Consider the following 21634-nt stretch of genomic DNA (forward strand, 5'->3'; position numbering starts at 1 on the left):
TTGCTTTGTGCACTGGTGTTCAGTCATGTTGGAACAGGAAGGAGCCATCCCCAAACTGTTCCCACAAAGCTGGCAGCATGAAAATGTCCAAAATGTCTTGGTATGCTGCCGCCTGAGAGTTCCTTTCACTGGAACTAAGGGGCCAAGCCCAACTCCTAAAAAACAACCCCACACCATAATCCCCCCTCCACCAAATGATTTGGACCAGTGCACAAAGCAAGGTCCATAAAGACATGGATGAGTGAGTTTGGGGTGGAGGAACTTGCCTGGTCCTGACCTCAACTTGATAGAAAAGCTTTGAGATGAATTAGAGTGGAGACTGCGAGCCAGGCCTTCTCATCCAACATCAGTGCCTAACCTCACAAATGTGCTTCTGGAAGAATGGTCAAACATTCCCATAGACACACTCCTAAACCTTGTGGACAGCCTTCCCAGAAGAGTTGAAGCTGTTATAGCTGCAAAGGGTGGGCCAACTCAATATTGAACCCTATGGACTAAGACTGGGATGCCATTAAAGTTCATGTGTGTAAAGGCAGGTGTCCCCATATCTTTGACAATATAGTGCGTCTAAACCCCCAGTATGTAAACCCTCAATCATGAGCAGAACACTGATCTTCCCAGTGAATGGCTGTGCTTCTTATCAGGATAAGTCTGATCATTGGAGGAGAGTGGGATGCGTGTAAAGGCAGGCATCCCAATACTTTTGGTAATATAGTGTATATCTTATTGCTGATGTTTATGGGTAGAATCACCAGTGACCCTTTATACATTTAGGGATTGATGGGTAATATTCTGTGTGCTCTGATGACAATTCTAGTGTGTGTGAACACAAGTGTGTTATTGCATTTCCTTATTTGGAAACATCCAGCTCTGATGAAAACCACTAAGTGATGAAAGTGAACATTTGCACAAGTTACTTGCAAGTGAACCTTTTTACTTGTACGTGACTTTTAGAATCAAATCCTTTTTACAGCCGGGAATAGAAATCATGACACACTGGTTCCCATCTTTATATGCAAATGTCCAATTTACATTATTTGGCAATCTGTCTGAGCGTGAGCAATTATGCTTCTTAATAGGTGGAGCAGGGAGAGAGAATAGAAGCTGGGAGTGGTTGCAGGGCAGGTAAACCTCTGTCCTCACTTTATACAACAATCACTTCATTGCACTGGAGTCTGGACATTTACTTTTCTGTACTGAAAGCTGCTGCCAGGGACATGGAGCTCAATGACAAAACGCATGCTGGGGCAAATGGCTTTAGCAATGTTGCCTTTCAGGTAAGTCAAGCTATACATACATTCTGAATATAGAAAATTAATATATTGTTATTCTATCAAGCTGTAAAAGTATAGCTTTTGATTGTAAAATATCAAACTAGCAAGTTTAATTAGCTGGAATAAGTATCACATATGAATTGAAAATGAAGTTACCTTTCTTGTATATATGAAGGTGTACTAAGCAAGAGAGAAACAGGTGCGTCCGTGTTGTTTTTTGTGAGCCAGCAACACAATAATAAATAAAATGGACACAATAGATCTGTATGAAATGCCAAAGGCTTTCGTGTTTTCAAGCTGCCAGCTCTTTGTCATGACTTGTACATTCATCATTTTTGCCAAATGGGTCAGCTTACCAAGGAGAGGAGTTGTCTTCCATCCCCTAGTAGAGAAGTGTGCAGTGTGTGTAATGATGTCACTTACCATGTGCTGCAGGAACAGGGAGGGCATATATTCAGTATGCTGCACTTGTCACAACACATTCATTGATAGAAAAAATTGATAGAACTATGATTTAAAAGAAAATATTTTTCTCCCCGTGTGTGTGTGTAATATATATATATATATATCTTACATAGTTACATAGTAGTTGAGGTTGAATAATGAGGTAGAACAAAGACAATAGTCTATATATAAAAATACATCTATCTATCTAAATATATATAAAACATAGTTACATGGTAGTTGAGGTTGAATAAAGACAATAGTCTATATATATATATATATATATATATATATATATATATATATATATATATATATATATATATATACACATACACACACGCACACACGAGTATATATTACATACACATACATTATTTTTTTTACATGTATGTACACATAATAAATATATATACATACACACACACACACATATACATACATATATACCTGTTTATCTATTGTAGAGTTTTAATTTATTGCCATTTATGTCCATTTCACATAGGCAGGCATGTCATGAAACATTCTATAGGAAACAAGAACAAAATTAGAGTGTCAATTTTACAGTGAAGTGTGTGTGTGTATGCATTCTATTTTATATTGTAATATTTAGGTATAGTTACATGTGTTTATCTAAGCTTATATATGCAGGCATGGGTGTATGGTACATTTTGTTACCAACAAAACGACTGCAAAGTGTCTTTTATCATAAATTACATTAATATATATATGGTCCATTTTAATGTAAATTTTTGGATCCTGATTGAAACACTCATATCAAAGTAAATGTAAAACAAAAATGCAGCGCTAAGAAAAATATTGTAACACCCGGCACAAATAAATGTGTACATACACACATTATATATATCTCATACACACTAATATATATATATATATATATATATATAATATACATATACACACACACACACACACACACACATACATATACATATATATATTATATATATATATAGTAACATGGGGGACCATTAGCTCAGTGGCAGATGCGTTTTTCAGATATTCACTGTAGTCAGTACTGTGGTTTAAGGGCATGGCAGCCCATTTTTATTAAAAAGGCAAAATAAGCAATATCCAAAACGCAGGTTTCCCATGTAGGGGTTCTTCTCCAGTCAATATATAACTAAAAAATGCTAGCCCACCTGGCTCTCCCGCTTTTACTCAGCTTTCCAATAGCAGTAACTCTGCTCTTTTCACTGGTCCCCAGACCATGAACTCCACAAAGCTGGCAGCATTACTCTGGCCTTAGGTCGTCACCTGTCTCTTGCAGACACACGTGCACTGGCTGCCAACTGCAGCCACTGACTCCCCATGAACAGACCTCCTGTCTGTTGGATGAAGCAGCCTCCAACTGGGAGCCATGATGTCTTCCTAAGCCTTCATTGTAAGGGCTGCGTTCACCTGAGCACACACCCTGCTTGTCATCTACAAAACATGGACACAGAGTTGGAGATTCCGTCCTTCCCAAGACACTATGAAATCGCCAAACTACAGAGCCCCATCCAGGAATACCAAAACCTGGAGAAAGCTGCAAAAGCAGTTTTCTCCACTGCACATCTACCCTCTGTAGTCCTGCACAGAGCCAATGTGCACACTCTGTGTCCTTTAACCACTTGCCGACTGCCTAACGCCGATCTACGTCGGCAGTCAGCCCCTCACAGGCAAAGTGACGTAGGGCTACGTCACTAGCTTGTGAGGGTCTAGGGAGCGAGCGCACGCCCCCGGAGGCGCGCTCCCGCTCCCGCGTGGTCACGGACCCCCCCGCGCGTGTGACCGGCGGACCCGATGTCCGCCGGTCACTCAGCGATCGGCGGGGGAGAGGGAGAATGTCAGGCAGCTTGTGTAAACAAGCCGCCTGTCATTCTCCTTGCTGTTAGGATACTGATCACTCGGATCTAGTATGTAGATCCGTTGATCAGTGTCCATACAGCTCAAGCCCCAGCCAATCACAGGAGAAAGCACGCCCCTAGGGATACACACAGCCCCTCCCTCCCAAATAAAGTTAACCCCTTCACTACCAGTGTATTTTTACAGTAACAGTGCATATATATAGCACTGATTACTGTAGAAATGTCACTGGTAACCCCAAAAGTGTCAAAAATGTCAGTCAAGGGTCCGATCTGTCCGCCCCAATGTCGCAGTACCGCAAAAAAAAAATCGCAGATCGCTGCCATTACACGTTAAAAAAAAAAACAACAAAAATGACAGAAATCTTTCCCTTTGTTAGTAAACGCGATAACTTTTGCGCAAACCAATCAAAATACGCTTTTTGCGATTTTTTTACCAAACATAGGTAGCATAAAACAAATTGGCCGAAAAAGTAAAAAAATTTTGATTTTTAAATTTTTTTTTTGGGGAATTTCATATAAAAAAATGTGAAAAATATTGCTATTTTTGCAAAATTGACGCTCTTTTTTTGTTTATAGCGCGTGATCAAAAAATCGCACAGGTGATCAAATACCACCAAAAGAAAGCTCTGTTTGTGGGAAAAAAAGGACGCCAAATTTGTTTAGGTACAGCGTCGCACGACCGCGCAATTGTCCGTTAAAGTCACGCAGTGCCGAATCGCAAAATACTCCCTGGTCGGAATGGGGGTAAAATCTTCCGGGGCTTAAGTGGTTAAATCAGTGGTCCTCAACCCTGGTCCTCAGGGCCCACTAACAGGCCAGGTTTGCAAGATAACTGAAATACATCACAGGTGATATAATTTGCTGCTCAGTGATTGCAGTACTCTAGTCTGCATCTCCCGAAGGTAATACTTAAAATCTGGCCTGTTCGTGTGCCCTGAGGACCGGAGTGGAGGACCACTGCTTTAAATGACCACCTTCACCGTGACAGAGTCTTGAGCTGTCATTATATATATATATATATATATATATATATATATATATATACACACATAACATATATGATCATAAAAAAGATCAAAATTGTAAATGAATGTGCAGAAAAAGATATATTGTGATCCATGTTGACAAATATAAAGTCCTTAACTAAATATATATGTTTTGTATTTATATATATATATATATATATATATATATATATATATATATATATATATATATATATATATAGAGATTTTCATTTATGTACACATTTGGTTATAATATTGTTTTTCTTAGCGCTGCATTTTTGTTTTTAAGCTATTGTAGTATAACATATATCTATACTTAATTTCATGCAGCTATTTCACTTTTGTACCATTCAGCACTGACGTAGATAGTTTTGGTATCCTAAACTAAATACAGTATGTATCTACAGGCTTTTAAGTAAATCCATACCACCATGTCAATAAACATACAGTATAAAACCTGTCAGTAGGAATTTGATGCAGTCACTGATATAGAGGTTCGCAATTGTTTAGTTCATTCAAGAAAACTGAGCATCAGCCCAGCCCCTCCTACCCCATTCCACATTACTGATGGTCAGTAATGGGCCATACACACTATAAGATTTTCTGAAGACTTTTTCCTCTAGACTTACCAAAACCATAAAATATGAGGTCAAACCTAAACTCTTTCAATTTGTATGCAATCAGGCAGGCCTTTGCACTACATAGAAAAGGTAAATCTGAAGGAAAAAGTCTTCAGAAAATCTTATAGTGTGTATGGCCCTTAAGAAAGCAGATGTTGGAGGAGGGCTGGGACTTGATTTTCTCTATGTTACATATAAAACACCCCAGAGATTTCTTGTTCCAGGTTGAAGGTAGCTATTTATTAATATTTGCAGGCATCTGTAGGTGCCAGTTTTAAATTCCTTACCCTGGTCTGCATTACATTTCCCATTTGCATGTGTACAGTAATTATAAAATCTACTTGTGTTATTTTTATGTGTCCCAAAAATAATGCCCATGCAATCTTAATGTAGTGCTATGTAACTTGTGACTCTAAGTGACTTTATTACAAGAATTACAAAGCAGGATCTATCAGCAATGTTGGAACTCATGTCAGAGAACAATAATTGTAAATCAGATAGTGAAAATGTATTTCAGTGGGCAGAATGCAGGACATGCAGTGAGCAGTTAGTCAAACATTACAGCTTGCTTTGTAAATATTAAATTGCAAACAAATGCTCTAGTGAACTTTTACTAAAGGAATAGGTCCTACTTAAATATAGGGATTCTTGTTTTTAACGATTAGGTTAATTAGTGATCTGCAGAAAAATACAAATATTTGGAATCGCAGCACTCCAGTGACTTCTTCTTAACCACTTTACCACCGGAGGATTTTCCTGCTAAAAGACCAGGGGTTATTTTGCGATTTTTTACTGCGTGACTTTAACGGACAATCGCGCGGTCGTGCGACGCTGTACCTAAACGAATTTCACGTCCTTTTTTTCCCACAAACAGAGCTTTCTTTTGGTGGTATTTGATCACCTGTGCGATTTTTTGATCACGCGCTATAAACAAAAAAAGAGCGTAATTTTTGCAAAAACAACAATATTTTTCACTTTTTTTTATATGAAATTCCCCCAAAAAAAAATGTAAAAATCAAAATTTTTTAAAATTTTCGGCCAATTTGTTTTACGCTACCTATGTTTGGTAAAAAAAATCGCAAAAAGCGTATTTTGATTGGTTTGCGCAAAAGTTATCGCGTTTACTAACAAAGGGAAAGATTTTTGTCATTTTTGGTGTTTTTTTTTTTAACGAGTAATGGCGGCGATCTGCGATTTTTTTTTTGCGGTACTGCGACATTGCGGCGGACAGATCGGACCCTTGACTGACATTTTTGACACTTTTGGGGGTACCAGTGACATTACTGCAGTAATCAGTGCTATATATATGCACTGTTACTGCAAAAATGACACTGGCAGGGAAGGGGTTAACAGTATTGGACAGGGAGGGGTTAAGTGTGTCCTAGGGGCGTGATTCTAACTGTGCAGGGACAGGTCTACTAGTGTAAAAACAAAGATCAACAGTTCTACATAGTAGAACTGTTTGATCTTCACTTTTACACAGGGAGAACTGACAGGTGGCTTGTTTACACAAGCCGCTCTGTCTTTCTCCCGCTGTAGCGGCGATCGTAGTGTGACCGGCGGACATCGGGTCCGCCAGTCACACTCCCGCACTCCTCCGTGAACGAGCCGAGGCGGGCGCGCGCCTCAGCGGGCGCGCGCCCGCCCGCTATTGGCTCTGGAAGGAGTGACAGGCGAGCGACGTAGACCTACGTCACTCTGCCTGGCCGGGGCCGACTGCCGCAGTAAATATACTGTGCGCAGTCGGCAAGCGGTTAAGAAAGAACTATACACATATACAGTGTACGTTGTATCATGTTTATGCTGTATATCTGTAAAGAGATCATTTAGGAAATCTTCATTTAGGCCCCTTTCACACGTATGCGACCTAAATGTCCTGCGATTTTGCCGCTAATTTTTTTGCCGTGATTTTACCCTATTTTTTACGCGATTTTGACTGAACTTGAAGCAATGCCTATGTCTATGGACCTCAAAACGAATTAAAATCGGTCCAAAGTAGTGCAGGGACAACGTTGAAGTCATTGCACCTTGAAGTCGCACAGATATAAACTGGAAATCATGGAGCATGGCTTGTCATGTGACTTTGCAGTCTCAAGTCGCAGGAAAAATCGCACAAGTGTGAAAGGGGCTTTATGAAGAAGGAAACCTCCTTTTGTAATCGGAAGATTATTGTTAAACAATACACTGATGCAGCATTTTGAGGGATCATTTCACCCCTCAAAAGAAAAAAAGCCCTGGGACAACTAAAACCCATTGAGCCGAGGTTCACACTAGAATTTAGTGCAGGAAACCTAAAATCTGTGCATGTTTCCGGCACAGCATTCAAATCATGCTGCCCTTGTGATCTGCAGTGGGTCTCCGGGCAATCCTAATGACACTTTCGCAGGTCACAAATGCAGTGCGTTTGCCTACACCGGATTGCATGGTACAAATCGACCATGTCATACAGTTGCAGTGCAGTTCCAAAATTGCACAACTTTGATACAGATGCAGTGCAATTTGAGCAGTGCATGTGATTGAACAGGAATGCGATGCAGTTACTGTGCGATTCATATGTGGCTCATAGTGGTAAGCAAGGCAAACTGCTGAATTCACAAAAGCTGCTTTGGTCATTATTTTGTTGATACTGTGTGGTTCATTTACTAAAGGTTGTTTACATTGCAAGGAGATTTACACTTTGCAGGGTAATTTTTCCTTAGCATGGTGAATTTGGTAAAAACTCACTTTCCAAATAATGCCCAACTATGTGCAAAAATAATGTGAGAAATTAAAAAAAAAAACATATAGTATTTTTGCTTGCACATGATTGGATGATGGACGTCAACAGACCATCATCTCATTCACTAAGCTAAGGGAAAATTCTGTTGCAAAGTGAACAACCTATTCGCCTTTAGTGAATCAACCCCAGATGTGTCCAGTCATCCTTTGCTGCATTCCCTACTTATGCAGGCTGTCATTGACTGCCTAAACGCACTTGTCACACCCTTTCTGTAGCAGATGGGGACAAAAGCAACCCCAAGCCAAGGGATGTTTTGCAGCAGCATACTTATATTGATCAGATTCTAATAAGACTCTACATTATTATAATACTTTAACGCTCTCATTAATGCCTGGGGGCTGGTAAGTCTGCAGGCACATGGTGCATCTGCCATTGTTCCCAGTCTTAGTAGGAAGTGAAAAGTGAAGATAGGAAGCAGTGCTGGTTGTAGAAACCTGGCAGGATCACAAAACATTTTGTATGTATTTGAAAGTGCAAAAGAGGAGAAGGCATTGTATATGAATTAGGGATAGACCGATTATCAGCAAGTCTGATATAACGGCGGCCGATATGCACTTTCCCCGATATATCAGTATCGGCCCTGGAACTGGCCGATATTGCCGATATTTTTGTGACGTCATTCTGCCTTCTTAGGCCGCCTCCCCCACCTTGGACAGCCTAGACCTACGTCCCTTTGCCTGTGAGGGGCTGACTGCCGACGTAAATCGTCGTTAGGCAGTCGGCAAGTGGTTAAGTTGCGCTAAATCATACATGAAAGTCCACAGCAAATGTGATAATCCAAATAGAGTGTTTCTAACATAATAAGTCCAGCAAATGTGATAATATCAAGGTGAGTGTCACCACCATCCGTCACCTTGAAGAGTGATCCTGTATGTAAACACTGCCACCAATGTGTGAAAGACTCCCTTACAGGATCTTATGGACCTCTCATTACAAAAGGTCACAATCACTCATGGCTCCAAACCCAGCCATGGCCTTTTGAACCATCAAGCGTCTTCCAACATGACTCATCACACTCCTCAGATCAGTATCATGGATGTTTACCAAAAATAAGCTCCACATAGTGTAACTTGTAAATTTTTTTATTTTTAAGTAAAAATAATATATTGCACTTACAGAATAGAAGTTTAAAAATGCCTAAAATCGTGTGCGTAGGCCATCACAAGCACACACAATAACCCATCCTTCCGGGACTCGTGGGAATCAGTGACGTCAGCGTGTTGCTCCCAAGGGCAGAGCCTTTGACAGACAGCAAGGTACATTGCCTCCTCACCGCCTGCTTTAACCCCACATTAGCATGGTTTGTATGCAGTTGTGGGACAGTTGAATGTTTCTTGATCCACGAGGGTATCATTTCTGCCATGGCTCAGAATCATAGCATGGTAGCCGTGCCATTTTAGCAAAAATATCATTTGATATTTTCAGTGGAGAGGTGGCCTTGTAGGTAGGCTGTACAGGTCCTCATCATTTCTAACAGCAACCCTCACTCCTGCGTGAATTAAAAAAAACAAATACAGAAATTAAAATATTTTCATACAATATTAATAACTTTTGGAAAAGACACTGACATTGATTTTGATGCATTCCATGGTTTAACCACTTTACCACCGGAGGATTTTGCGGTCTTACGTCTAGGCCACTTTTTGCGATTCAGCACTGTGCGACTTTAACGGACAATTGCGCAGTCGTGCAATGCCGTACCCAAACGAAATTTACGTCCTTTTTTTCCCACAAACAGAGCTTTCTTTTGGTGGTATTTGATCACCTGTGCGATTTTTACTTTTTGTGCTATAAACAAAGAAAGAGCGACAATTTTGAAAAAATAACAATATTTTTCACATTTTTTTATATGAAATTCCCCCCCCCCCCCCAAAAAAAAATGTAAAAATCTAAATTTTTTATCATTTTTGGCCAATTTGTTTTCTGCTACATATTTTTGGTAAAAAAAAAAAAAAAATCGCAATAAGCGTATTTTGATTGGTTTACGCAAAAGTTATTGTGTTTACTAACTAAGGGAAAGATTTTTGTCCTTTTTTGTGTTTTTTTTTTTTAACGAGTAATGGCGGCGATCTGCGATTTTTTTTTTTTTTTTTTTTTTTTTTTGCAGGACTGCGACATTGCGGCGGACAGATCAGACCCTTGAGTGACATTTTTGACACTTTTGGGGATACATATGCACTGTTACTGTAAAAATGACACTGGCAGGGAAGGGGTTCATTTTTATTGTAGAGGGAGGGGTTAATGTATGCCTGGTGCTTACTGACGTGTGGGTGGAGGTGACTGAGTGACACAGGGACAGATCGCAGGTTCAGCTATGCTGAACCCTGCAATCTGTCACTGTCTGTCACTTAGGAGATCCGCCCGCTTTGTTTACACAAGCAAGCGGATCTCCACACTCGATTCCCCGACGATCGGGGAAGAGTGGCGGTGATCACCGCCGCTCCTCCCCTGCCCCGACTCCCGCTGTGACTGAAAACAGCGGGAGCGAGCCTCCGGCGGCGCGCGCACGCCGCCCACAAGGGGAGGAGTCCAGCGACGTAGGTCTACGTCGCTGGACGATAACGAGCCACATTGCTGCAGTAGCAGCAATGTGAGCGGTCGTAAAGTGGTTAAATCAGGGGTCCTCAAACTACAGCTGTTACAGAACTACACATCCCATGAGGCATTGTAAAACTCTGACATTCACAAACTTAACAAGGCGTGATGGGAATTGTAGTTCCTAAACAACTGTAGGGCCATAGTTTGAAGACCCCAGGTTTAAATAATAATGGTGAATGTAAATAAAATACACTGATAAATCTAAACCCTAGCATACTAAGCATGAGCCATGAAACAGGGTGATCTTTTACTTGTCAAATGTGTTGTATTCAAAATCTGGGATATTGGCTAAATCAATCAATTAGATTCCATTCACACCTGAGCGTACCAATTTACTTTTTAGAGTTTTTTTTTAAAGCTTTTTTGCAGCTTTTTAGAAGTGTATTACCAGTGTTTTACAGTTTCAGGCATTTTTGTTTAGCCAATAGAAAGCACTAGGGGTGGAGAGCTGCCATTTGAGCATTTTACGAGTGTTTTTCTACTCAAGTCAGGCATTCCTATGGGCCAAAAAAGCTTGTCGTGTGCTAAAAAAAAAAAGCTCATGTACTTTTTTTTGAGCTTCAGGCATTTTGCTTCAGGTGACTGAATGCTCAGATGTGAACAGGGGCCATTGAAATGAATGGAATGGAATTTTGCTTGTTGGGCATTTTGGAGCTTCAGAGCTGAGCGTTTTACAAGCTGAAAATCGCTCGGGTGTGAACAGAGCCTTAGATGTCAGCTGTCATTATTTTTGCGCTGGTTAGAAAATAAACAAAATTCTTGGAACACTAGCAAACCCTGGTAATAAGTAATTGGTAAGCTATACTTATTCAGTTTCAGTTAAATACAAACAACATGTCAAGAAAAGGTTAATATGAAATAGATTTTTATTTTGTTGCTGTCAGTCATTAATCAGCTCCTTTATATTGATTAAATTTTTTTATAAAAACATAGGTACTCTTAGCAAGCTGTAACAATGGACAGCTTGCTATACCTGTGGGTGGTTCCTAATGTGCCCTAGTGGGGAAACTGTAGAACTGCACTCATTAATTCTTGAATCACAGGCAGGAGCAGCAGTCATATCGAAATCAATATTAAGGCAAGGCTCCATACTTTAGAAGCGAGCAGCAACTTGCACAGTTAACTCTTTGTAATCAGCGGCCATATGCCTTATGCTGTTAACACTGAGCACTTTGGACACAACTTCTGTTAGAGAACACCTCTCCCTCCCGATGTGCAGCATTTCGAAACCCGTATCGCAGAACATGTACCGGTCTCTTCACAACTCAGCATTTCTGTCACCTCACTCCAAGTGACAATGCTCTGGATGTTGTTATTGGACACAGGAAACACACTTCTCCAAAACTCCATGCTTTTTCTCCTTCCCAAGGCCCCCTCTAAATCTCTCTCTCTCCTGTGACTCCCGGCGAAGTCCCTAGGTACTCTGTGCCAAGGGGTCGTTCCTGGTATGTGGGGAACTGGCTACTAGTGAAGGAGCCAAGCATAACACCCCTTCAATACCAGAGTATTCATCACCTTTTCCATGCCACCCATTTCCTGGCTGGTTGGCTGAATCAGCAAGTGACACAAATATGGTAGTCATTAGCAATAGCACTCTACCTTCCTCTTTACAACATTTTGCTCATTAGACTCTGTACTGTATCTTCTCTAACTTCAACCCCCTTGTTGTAAGCCCTGTTCTTTTTATATGCTGTGCATGCATTCCTTTAGTGACATCAGACCAGGCAGTTTAGATGAACAAACACATTTTTTTTTACTGAAGTAGTTGAAAGTAACAGTTCTCAAGGACATCTTCCAAACACTTTTCCAAACAAAGGTCTTTAGTGCCCCATATAAACAGACTGTAAATTAGGCAGATGGCAAAGTCTATAAAAGGAATCCTTTCAAGGCAAGAGTCCATTTAGGCAGTAATCCACAAGAGGTAGCAGGAATCTCATAAAATCTGTGATTCAGTAAATACTGTATACTCACAAGGCAGTAAGTTCATATTTGGCAGCTAAAGGTCCATAAGGGTCCACAGGTTCCAGACCCCACTGGAAACCCCAACTGGACTCCCACCACCCCATCAAGCGGGTCATTTACTCTGACAGAATGAAAGCTACATTTTGGCAGTCTTTCCGCAGCAGCTTCTAGGGCACTTAGTGAGCCCTATTTATATGGTATGACCTGCAGGAGGCGGTAAGCTTCTGAAAAAGACTGGGAAAACCTGACCAGCAGTGTTAACTCTTCTTTTTCAGACACCACCAGCTCAGCAGGTCAACCTGAGGACACAGTGAGGTTTATTTACTAAAGCTGGAGAGAGCAAAATCAATTCAATTCTGCAAAGAAACCAATCAGCTTCCAGGATTTTATTGCCAAAGCTTAAGGCCCCTTTCACACAGGCGGACCGTTCAGATCCGCCTGTCCGTTTTTTTGGCGGATCTGAATGGTCCCCCCATGCATTCCTATGGGGCATCGGATGTCAGCGGAGACATGTCCGCTGACATCCGACCCGATCCGATCCGTCAAATCTGGACGGATGGAAACCCTATTTTCCATCCGTCCAGCGGATCGGATGGGATCGGATGAGTACGGACTGACGGTCCATTGACATTCGATTTCCCCCATAGAGATGCATGGGGAACTGTCAGCTGTGTCTCCGCACACAGCGCGGAGACACAGCTGTCCTCCTGCTGCTCAGCGGGGGATCGGCAGCTCGATCCCCCGCTGAGAAAAACGGACTCCGTCCAACGGACGGAGTGTGTGAAAGGAGCCTAATTGAACAAGCTGAGGTTAGAAGCTGATTGGCTACAATGCACAGCTGCACCAGATTCTGAGTGTACCAGTTTTCGTAAATATACCCCAGTGCAATTAGAAGACATTTTAACAATTTGCACCTGGTTAGCCTAATTAACTTGAGGGCATGCACCCAGCAAGAAAATAACATTAACCCAGAACCCTCTTGGAACCACCTGCTTATACTGTATATCTAACATTCTATATTTTCCATGCAGACAAGTATGGTAAAAAATTGCAAGGAGTAAATGCCTTCTTATGCTCCGTTCACATCTCTGTGAAGCTAGTAGTTCATTACAAAATGGGCTATTCCTTTATTCATGCCTTCATTGATTAGTGAATCTGGATAACCATTAACAATATTCACAATGTTTTTGCAACTAACTTAAGTCAAGCTTTCCCATGTTCTAGAGCCAAGTAGCAAACATGCCAGATCACCCTGCTAATTCTATAGTAAATGGTCCTTTGTACAATACGAGATACTACAAGAAATTTTAGCTTCCTGTAAATTAGCAAATTGCACCCTAGAACTGCTATTCAGTCCCTTATATATAACATTCAATTCAGAAAGATACAGCAACACAGTATTAGCTTGGCTGTCATGTTACCTCTGCTTCTTTAATAACTCACTGACACAGAACAAGCATGCAGATCAGGAGTTCCAACATCACTGATTTGCCAATGTGAATAGGATCATGAGATCTCATGGTGTAAGGAACAAAGCGTGACCTGTGTGGAAGGAAGAAAGGTATACACCATACACCCTACATTAAAAACTAGCTAATAAAAACAGCTCTATAAAAGGTCATACAGCAGAGGTAGGCAACCAGTCGATCGTGATCTATCCATTGATTGTGGGTAGGTGACGGGTAGACCACAAACCTTCCTTGCCAGCCCCCTAATTTGGACAGGATGGGTGGCATTTACTGGTACCAATCCCTCACTTTGTTCGTTCATAATCGAAGCAAGTAAACTGTGTTTACTATGCTTCTGTTTGTGAATGAATAGGAACCCGCCTAACACAGTGAACTTACCATTCATTCACTATCCAGTGCAACTCAGGATGCAGGGAAAGGAGCTGGGGAGTGTCTGTCCTCTTTTTAGACCTCTACAATTTCACCAATTCCCCCTTAAAAAAAAAAAAAAAAATATATATATATATATATATATATGTATATATATATTATTGTAAAAAAAAAATTACAATTTAAAACTGTAAAAAAAAATTAAATAAAAATAAAAAGTTTCTTTCACCATCCTCTGTCCTACTGATTAGGTCCACTGCCCTACTGACACCATCCACTGCCCTACTAACACCAACCTCAGCCCTACTGACACCAACCTTCTTTTAAATCCGCGGTGGTGCAAAAACCTCAACGAAAAAACCCGTAAGTGAACAAAAAACGTGCATGTGAACACACACTAAAAAGTGCACTTAAGGGTGTGCTTTAGTCCCCCTACCGAAGGGGTAGGACTTCTACCCTGATCCCCTTGGGGCGCAAGGCTCCTGACAGGGACAAAGGTTTACATGGTCTGCCTGGCCAGAAGGCCTGGAAGACCTTGTTCTTCTGGGCATCCGAAGCCACCACCGAATACTTGGTCCAGGGGCTCCCCCCCCCCCGAAGAGAGACCCCCCAGAGGCAGGGGAGGAAGGAACCTGAGGGCCACACATCTTCCCCCTAGACATCAGTGTAAGCCCGAGGACTCACACCCCTCATCCGTGAGAAAACACAAACAAAAGTGAAGGAGAAAAATAAATAGCAAATAAAAAAGTGGCCATGCCGAATGTGCATTGGCCTAGAACCTGAGGCCTGGTAGACAAAACTTGCTACTAAGAGCACCTCTGGGGCGACCACTCCCAGAGGGCACAGACACAGAAGACTCTCTGCCTTCCCAGCCCATGGCCAAACAAGGTAGCACGCTCAAATCAGGAGGTAATGGACCCTTCCTGACACCAACCTCTGCCCTACGGATATGTCTACTGCTCTACTGACACCATCCACTGCTCTATTGGCACCGCTTACTGCCAAACTAACACTGTCCACTGCTCTTCTGACTGACAATGCCCACTCTTAAGGCAGTGTAAGTTTATGTTTTTAAAGTGATATTTGTTTTAAAATATTTTGCTATGTTTTCCTTACTATTTATTTAGGCCTTGCTAGTTAATTTCTTAAAAAAAATAAGGGTGCCAAACACTAGTGACCTTCGATCCCTTTCATGTTGTTCATGTAGATCTCTGCTTTCTTTGTTCTGCTGGAATTCAGCTTTAATTTGACAAAGGCTCCTCTTTATATAATTTTAAATCATCCATTGATGGTGCAAACTGCTATTTAGTAAAACCAAGCTGACATATTTCCACTGTCTGGAGCAAAGTGGGGATTGTGAAGAGCAGGCAGTTGAAATTAATATAAATTTTACTTATGCTTGCAGACTGTCTCTTAATTAAAACCTACGTAGCCAGCAATACTTAAAATAATGTGGCCATAGTTCAACAATAGCTGCTTTTTGCATGCCAAGTAACTCACGAGGAAGAGAAAACTATTTTTTAATTTTATCAAAGTTACTTTTGTTTCAAATTGTTATACATAACATTGTGGTGTTGTCTCTTGTCTGGTCATGTAATTCTGTACTGAACATTTGTCCCAGGCTTACCTGAGAGTAACCACTAATTACATATACAGTGTCTCACAAAAGTGAGTACACCCCTCACATTTTTGTAAATATTTTATTCTATCTTTTCATGTGACAACACTGAAGAAATGACACTTTGCTACAATGTAAAGTAATAAGTGTGCAGCTTGTATAACAGTGTAAATTTGCTGTCTCCTCAAATTGACTCAACACACAGCAATTAATGTCTAAACTGCTGGCAACAAAAGTGAGTACACCCCTTAGTGAAAATGTCCAAATTGGGCCCAAAGTGTCAATATTTTGTGACCACCATTATTTTCCAAGCTCTTGGGCATGGAGTTCACCAGAGCTTCATAGGTTGCCACTGGAGTCCTCTTCCAGAGACCTTGCGCTCCTCCAACTTCAGTTTGAGGATGCCCCACAGATGCTCAATAGGTTTTAGGTCTGGAAACATGTTTGGCCAGTCCATCACCTTTACCCTCAGCTTCATTAGCAAGGCAGTGGTCATCTTGGAGGTATGTGTGGGGTCGTTATCATGTTGGAATACTGTCCTGTGGCGCACCTCTCCAAAGGGAGGTGAATATGCTCTGCTTCAGTATGTCACAGTACATGTTGGTATTCATGGTTCCCTCAATGAACTGTAGCTCCCCAGTACCGGAAGCACTCATGCAGCCCCAGTGACCATGACACTCCCTTCACCATTCTTGACTGTAGGCAAGACACACTTGTCTTTGTACTCCTCACCTGGTTGCCGCCATACACGCTTAACACCATCTGAACCAAATAAGTTTATCTTGGTCTCATTAGACCACATGACATGGTTCCAGTAAACCATGTCCTTAGTCTGCTTGTCTTCAGCAAACTTTTTGCGGACTTTCTTGTGCACTCTCCACCACTGCAACCTCTGCAGCAATGCTGGCAGCAATCATGCGTCTATTTCTCAAAGACAACCTCTGGATATGATGTTGAGCATGTGCACTCAACTTCTTTGGTTGACCATGATGAGGCCTGTTCTGAGTGGAACCTGTCCTGTTAAACCACTGTATGGTCTTGACCACCATGCTGCAGCTCAGTTTCAGGGTCTTGGCAATCTTCTTATACCCTAGGCCATCTTTATGTAGAGCAACAATTCCTTTTTTCAGATCCTCAGAGAGTTCTTTGCCATGAGGTGCTATGTTGAACTTCAGGTGACCAGTAAGAGAGAGTGAGAGCGATAACACCAAATTTAACACACCTGCTCCCCATTCACACCTGAGACGTTGTAACACTAACAAATCACATGACACCGGGGAAGGAAAATGGTTAATTGGGCCCAATTTGGTCATTTTCACTTTTGTACTCACTTTTGTTGCCAGTGGTTTAGACATAATATCTGTGTGTTGAGTTATTTAGGGGACAGCAAATTTACACTGTTATACAAGCTGTACACTCACTAATTGTAGCAAAGTGTCATTTCTTCAGTGTTGTCACATGAAAAGATATAATAAGATATTTACAAAAATGTGAGAGGTGTACTCACTTTTGTGAGATACTGTAAATCAGGAAACAAAAAGCAGTTGTGGAAACGTATACAGTAGTTGTGGAAACTTATAGTAACCACCATTATTCAAAAGTATTTAATTTAAAAGTATTTAACAATATTTTTGAACAAAAAATGATTGTTTTTGATAAGGGTTAAAAATGTCTAAATAATATTTTACAATTTAAAGGGAACTTATCCTGAGATAAACGTGGAGGCTGCCATGACTTAACATTCAGCAAACTTAAAGAGGTACTGCAGACTGGTCACATAATTTGTAATAAAAACATCTTTGCCATTCTGAAGCTTACCTCTAACCACTTTGCATATTATTTTATATATACTGTGATTCTGTACTTGCCAAATATGCTGTAGCAGTCTCCCTCCACTAAGTCTGGCTGCAGCCATTTTAACTGTGGGCAGCTGAAGCTGCTGCCTGTTCACTTCTTGGATTTACACTGACACACAGAGGCACACAGACACACACACACACAGATACATATACACACAGACACACACACACACATATATACAGACACATACACATATATACATATATACACATATATGCAGACACATTCACACCTCTGCTTGCCTGCACATTTCTCTTCTCTGGATGAATACTCATGGATCTCTGCAGTCTCTGTTATCTCCACCCTCATCCAGCCCCCTCCAGCTCTCCAGCTGTCATTGGCCCTCCAATAACTCATCTCTCCTCCACTCTCCCGACCCTCCCCCCTCTCTTGCTGGCAAACTCTCATTAGAGTGCAAGAGAGCATAGCTGTGCATGATGTCATTAGCCTAGACCTTTTACCATACAATAAAGAGAAAGTGGGCAATATAAGGTATTACTGGCAAATGTTTTACTATCTAAAGTTAAAACAACAAGGGCAGAGGATTTATTAGATGGAAAGATGAAAAAAATGACTGAAGAGCCGCTTTAATATTCCCGGGTCTCTTCCTCCTGATTGGCTGAGATACAGCAACAGTAGCCATTGGCTCCCGCTGCTGTCAATCACAGCCAGTGAGGTGGGATTGGGGTGCGGGGCTGAGCCATGCTCTCTGTGTCTTATGGATGCAGAGAGCTGGCTTGGGAGAGAGCACTCACGAATGCCCCCGCAGTAAGTGGCTTTCTTTGGGGGCACTCAGCAAGGGAGAGGGGCCTAGAGCACCAGCGAGGGACCCGAGAAGAGGATCGGGGTTGCTGTGTGCAAAACCACTGCACAGAGCAGGTAAGTACAATCACTTTAAATGTCTGTTATACTTCTGTGCATGCTAGCAGAGAAGCTGCTAACTAGAACATTCCCTTCATCACACAATTTTAACCACTTCCCGACCACCCGCCGCTTTTTTACTGTGGCAGGGTGGCTCTCCTGCACAAACCAACATAGGTCTAAGTTGGTCGCACGCAGGATGCTAGGGGGCTAACGCGCGCCGGCGGCAGTGCGCTCCCGCCCCCACTCGGCAGCGGGGAAGCCGATACAGGGGTCAGGCGGCTCCAATTCCCGCCTGACACCCGCGATTGCTCCCCGCTGAGAGAGAAGGACGGTTGACTGTTGTAAACACAGCCAACCGTTCTTCTCCCTGCCTTGACCATAGAGCCCATGTGATCCTTCTATGTGTCATTGCAGAAGTCACGCCCCCCCCCCCCACAGTTAGAATCTCTCCCCTAGGGTCACATTTAACCCCTTGATCACCTATACTGTTAACCCCTTCCATGACAGTGTCATTATTACAATAATAGTGCATATTTTTAGCACTGATTATTGTAGTAATGTCACTGGTACCCCCAATTGCAGATCGCCGCCATTACTAGTAAAAAAAAAACAATAAAAATGACATAGACCTTTCCCATAATTAGTAGACGCGATAACTTTTGCGCAAACCAATCAAAATATGCTTATTGCGATTTTTTTTTTTTTACCACAAATATGTAGCAGAAAACAAATTGGCCTAAAATGTTAAAAAAATTAGATTTTTAAATTATTTCTTGAGAATGTCATATAGCAGAATGTGAAAAATATTGTTTTGTTTTTTTTTCAAAATATATAGCACAAAAAATAAAAATCGCACAGGTGATCAAGTACCACCAAAAGAAAGCTCTATTTGTGGGGGAAAAAAAAAGGACATCAATTTTATTTAGCTACAGCATCGCACAACCGCGCAATTGTCCATTAAAGTAACGCAGTGCCGAATTGCAAAATAGGGCCTGGTCATTAAGGGGGCAAATCCTTTCGGTCTTACAGTGGTTAAAGGAGCTCTACTGAAGAAAGAGACAACAGTAATGTATGTAGACATGGCTTTTAAAGCTATCAATATCAAATGATTTACATATTTCCAACAAGCAGTAATAGAGTAATAAAACAAACCATTTCTGACCTTTCCAGCTGCTTTTAGGCCTTATGTGCACTGGTATCTAACTTATACATATTTAGATGCATGTCTTCTGGCAGTGTCTTGGGGACTGAAATCATAGGGACAGAAAGCATGTGAGGGTCAAGATGCTTCTGCATTTCCGATCACGCTTCTTTACCATAAAAAGTACTTTTCAATTGTGATGTGCCCTTGGTGGATGTCAACCAAGTTTTTTAACCATTGATGTTGGCGCTTATCAAATTTTAGATGATTTCGTGTTGTTTTGCACATCAGCCTCGATGGGAAGAAAAATCTACAATGGCAATTTTAGAATTCCTCCAGGTGGCCTCTGCCTGACACTAAAGGCCCAAATTAGCCTGTTTTAATCGTAGAAGAGGAGGTGTTTGGAATAATATAATGTGTCCATACACATTTTTTTAAATATAGACAGATAATTGTGCTTTTGGTATCTGTTCTTCAAAGTAAATGGTTTTACTCTCGACAATACAGATAGTTGTTGAAAATGTCACGAAATTTGTTCTGGCTGGTTGTGTGCTACACAATTTAACAAAGCAAAAGGAACCTACGTTGGCTGAAGATATTGATATACTGTATATTCTGATCAGGGTGCTTAATTTATACATTTGAGTCCACAACATAATGCTGTGAATATTCACAGTGCTTTTGCTAATTTATTTACTTATTTTTATGGTTTTGTGTACTGGCAAAGCAATTGCATGTAAAATACAGGCATAAACTGGAGCAGTTGCCCATAGCAAACAATCCGCTTCTAGCTTTAATTGGCAAATCCCAGATTGCCAATGTAAAGTTCGTATGTTGCCTGTGGACATTTCATCTTGCTAGTGTCCTTTGAATGTCATCTCATTCCTGTCATTTGTTTGAAATATGTTATTATAATGTTTTATTTAACCTCCCTGGTGGTCTGATTATGTCAGAATTTCTCTGCTAAAAGCGGTACATTGTTTTGCATGGAAATCTGTTGTTTTATATTTTAAAACTCACCTTCCCCTGCGATCCCCCGCCGTCCTCCCGTTGTGTGCTCAGCTGATGTCGGCACCTGTCTTCCGGTTCCCTTCCCTGCGAGCGTTGCGACGCAGGGGGGTGTAACCAGCGGCAATTACAAAAATGTAAATACACGGAATGACATAATACAAAGTTGTGATCCTAACGTATTACACTGTATCATGCCATTTCACCACAGTATTGCACCTAGTGACTTTTCCAGTGCCCTGCCTGTGCTTTCCCAGTTCTTTGTGCCTGGAAAATAGAGAACGACCATGGCGTACAAAAAGCATTCTTTTTGCGCAAAAGCGCTTTTAGACGAACTGGAAAATGGCAGCAGTGAAACGGAGTTACTCGAAGAACTGAGCAATATTCGTGGGAATATTCGTGGGAATATTCGTCATCAGGTACGGAAAGTGACGACAGCGATGATTCTGATGTCTCTTTCTGGCACATAGCTCCTTTGGAAATTCTGAAGAATCATTTGATATACTTCCCAAATTCTACAAGCGGATCGGGTGAACAGATTATTGGGTGGGGCTGGGGAAGACCCAGCTGTCATGGTACACGTGGGTACCAATGACATAGGCAGAGGAAGACGGAGAGTCCTAAACGATTTCAGGGACTTAGGCGCTAAGTTGAGGACTAGGACCTCCAAGGTAGTATTTTCCGAAATACTACCTGTACCTCGAGCCACACCAGAGAGGCAGCGGGAGATTAGGGAAGTTAACGAGTGGC

The 21634-nt window shown here is 41.4% G+C and overlaps 1 protein-coding gene across 1 annotated transcript in view; it reads left to right on the forward strand.

The window, feature by feature from the left end:
- The first annotated feature begins 1086 nt into the window (after nt 1-1086).
- Nucleotides 1087-21634, forward strand: part of SLC28A3 (solute carrier family 28 member 3) — a 114110-nt gene continuing 93562 nt past the window's right edge. The window contains exon 1 of the mRNA XM_082265603.1: nt 1087-1277. Coding sequence (XP_082121729.1) covers nt 1218-1277 — 60 coding nt within the window. The 5' untranslated portion in view covers nt 1087-1217. The remainder of the gene's footprint in view (nt 1278-21634) is intronic.

Source organism: Pelophylax lessonae (genome assembly GCF_965119305.1).
Source record: "Pelophylax lessonae genome assembly, chromosome: 1".
NCBI lineage: Eukaryota > Metazoa > Chordata > Amphibia > Anura > Ranidae > Pelophylax > Pelophylax lessonae.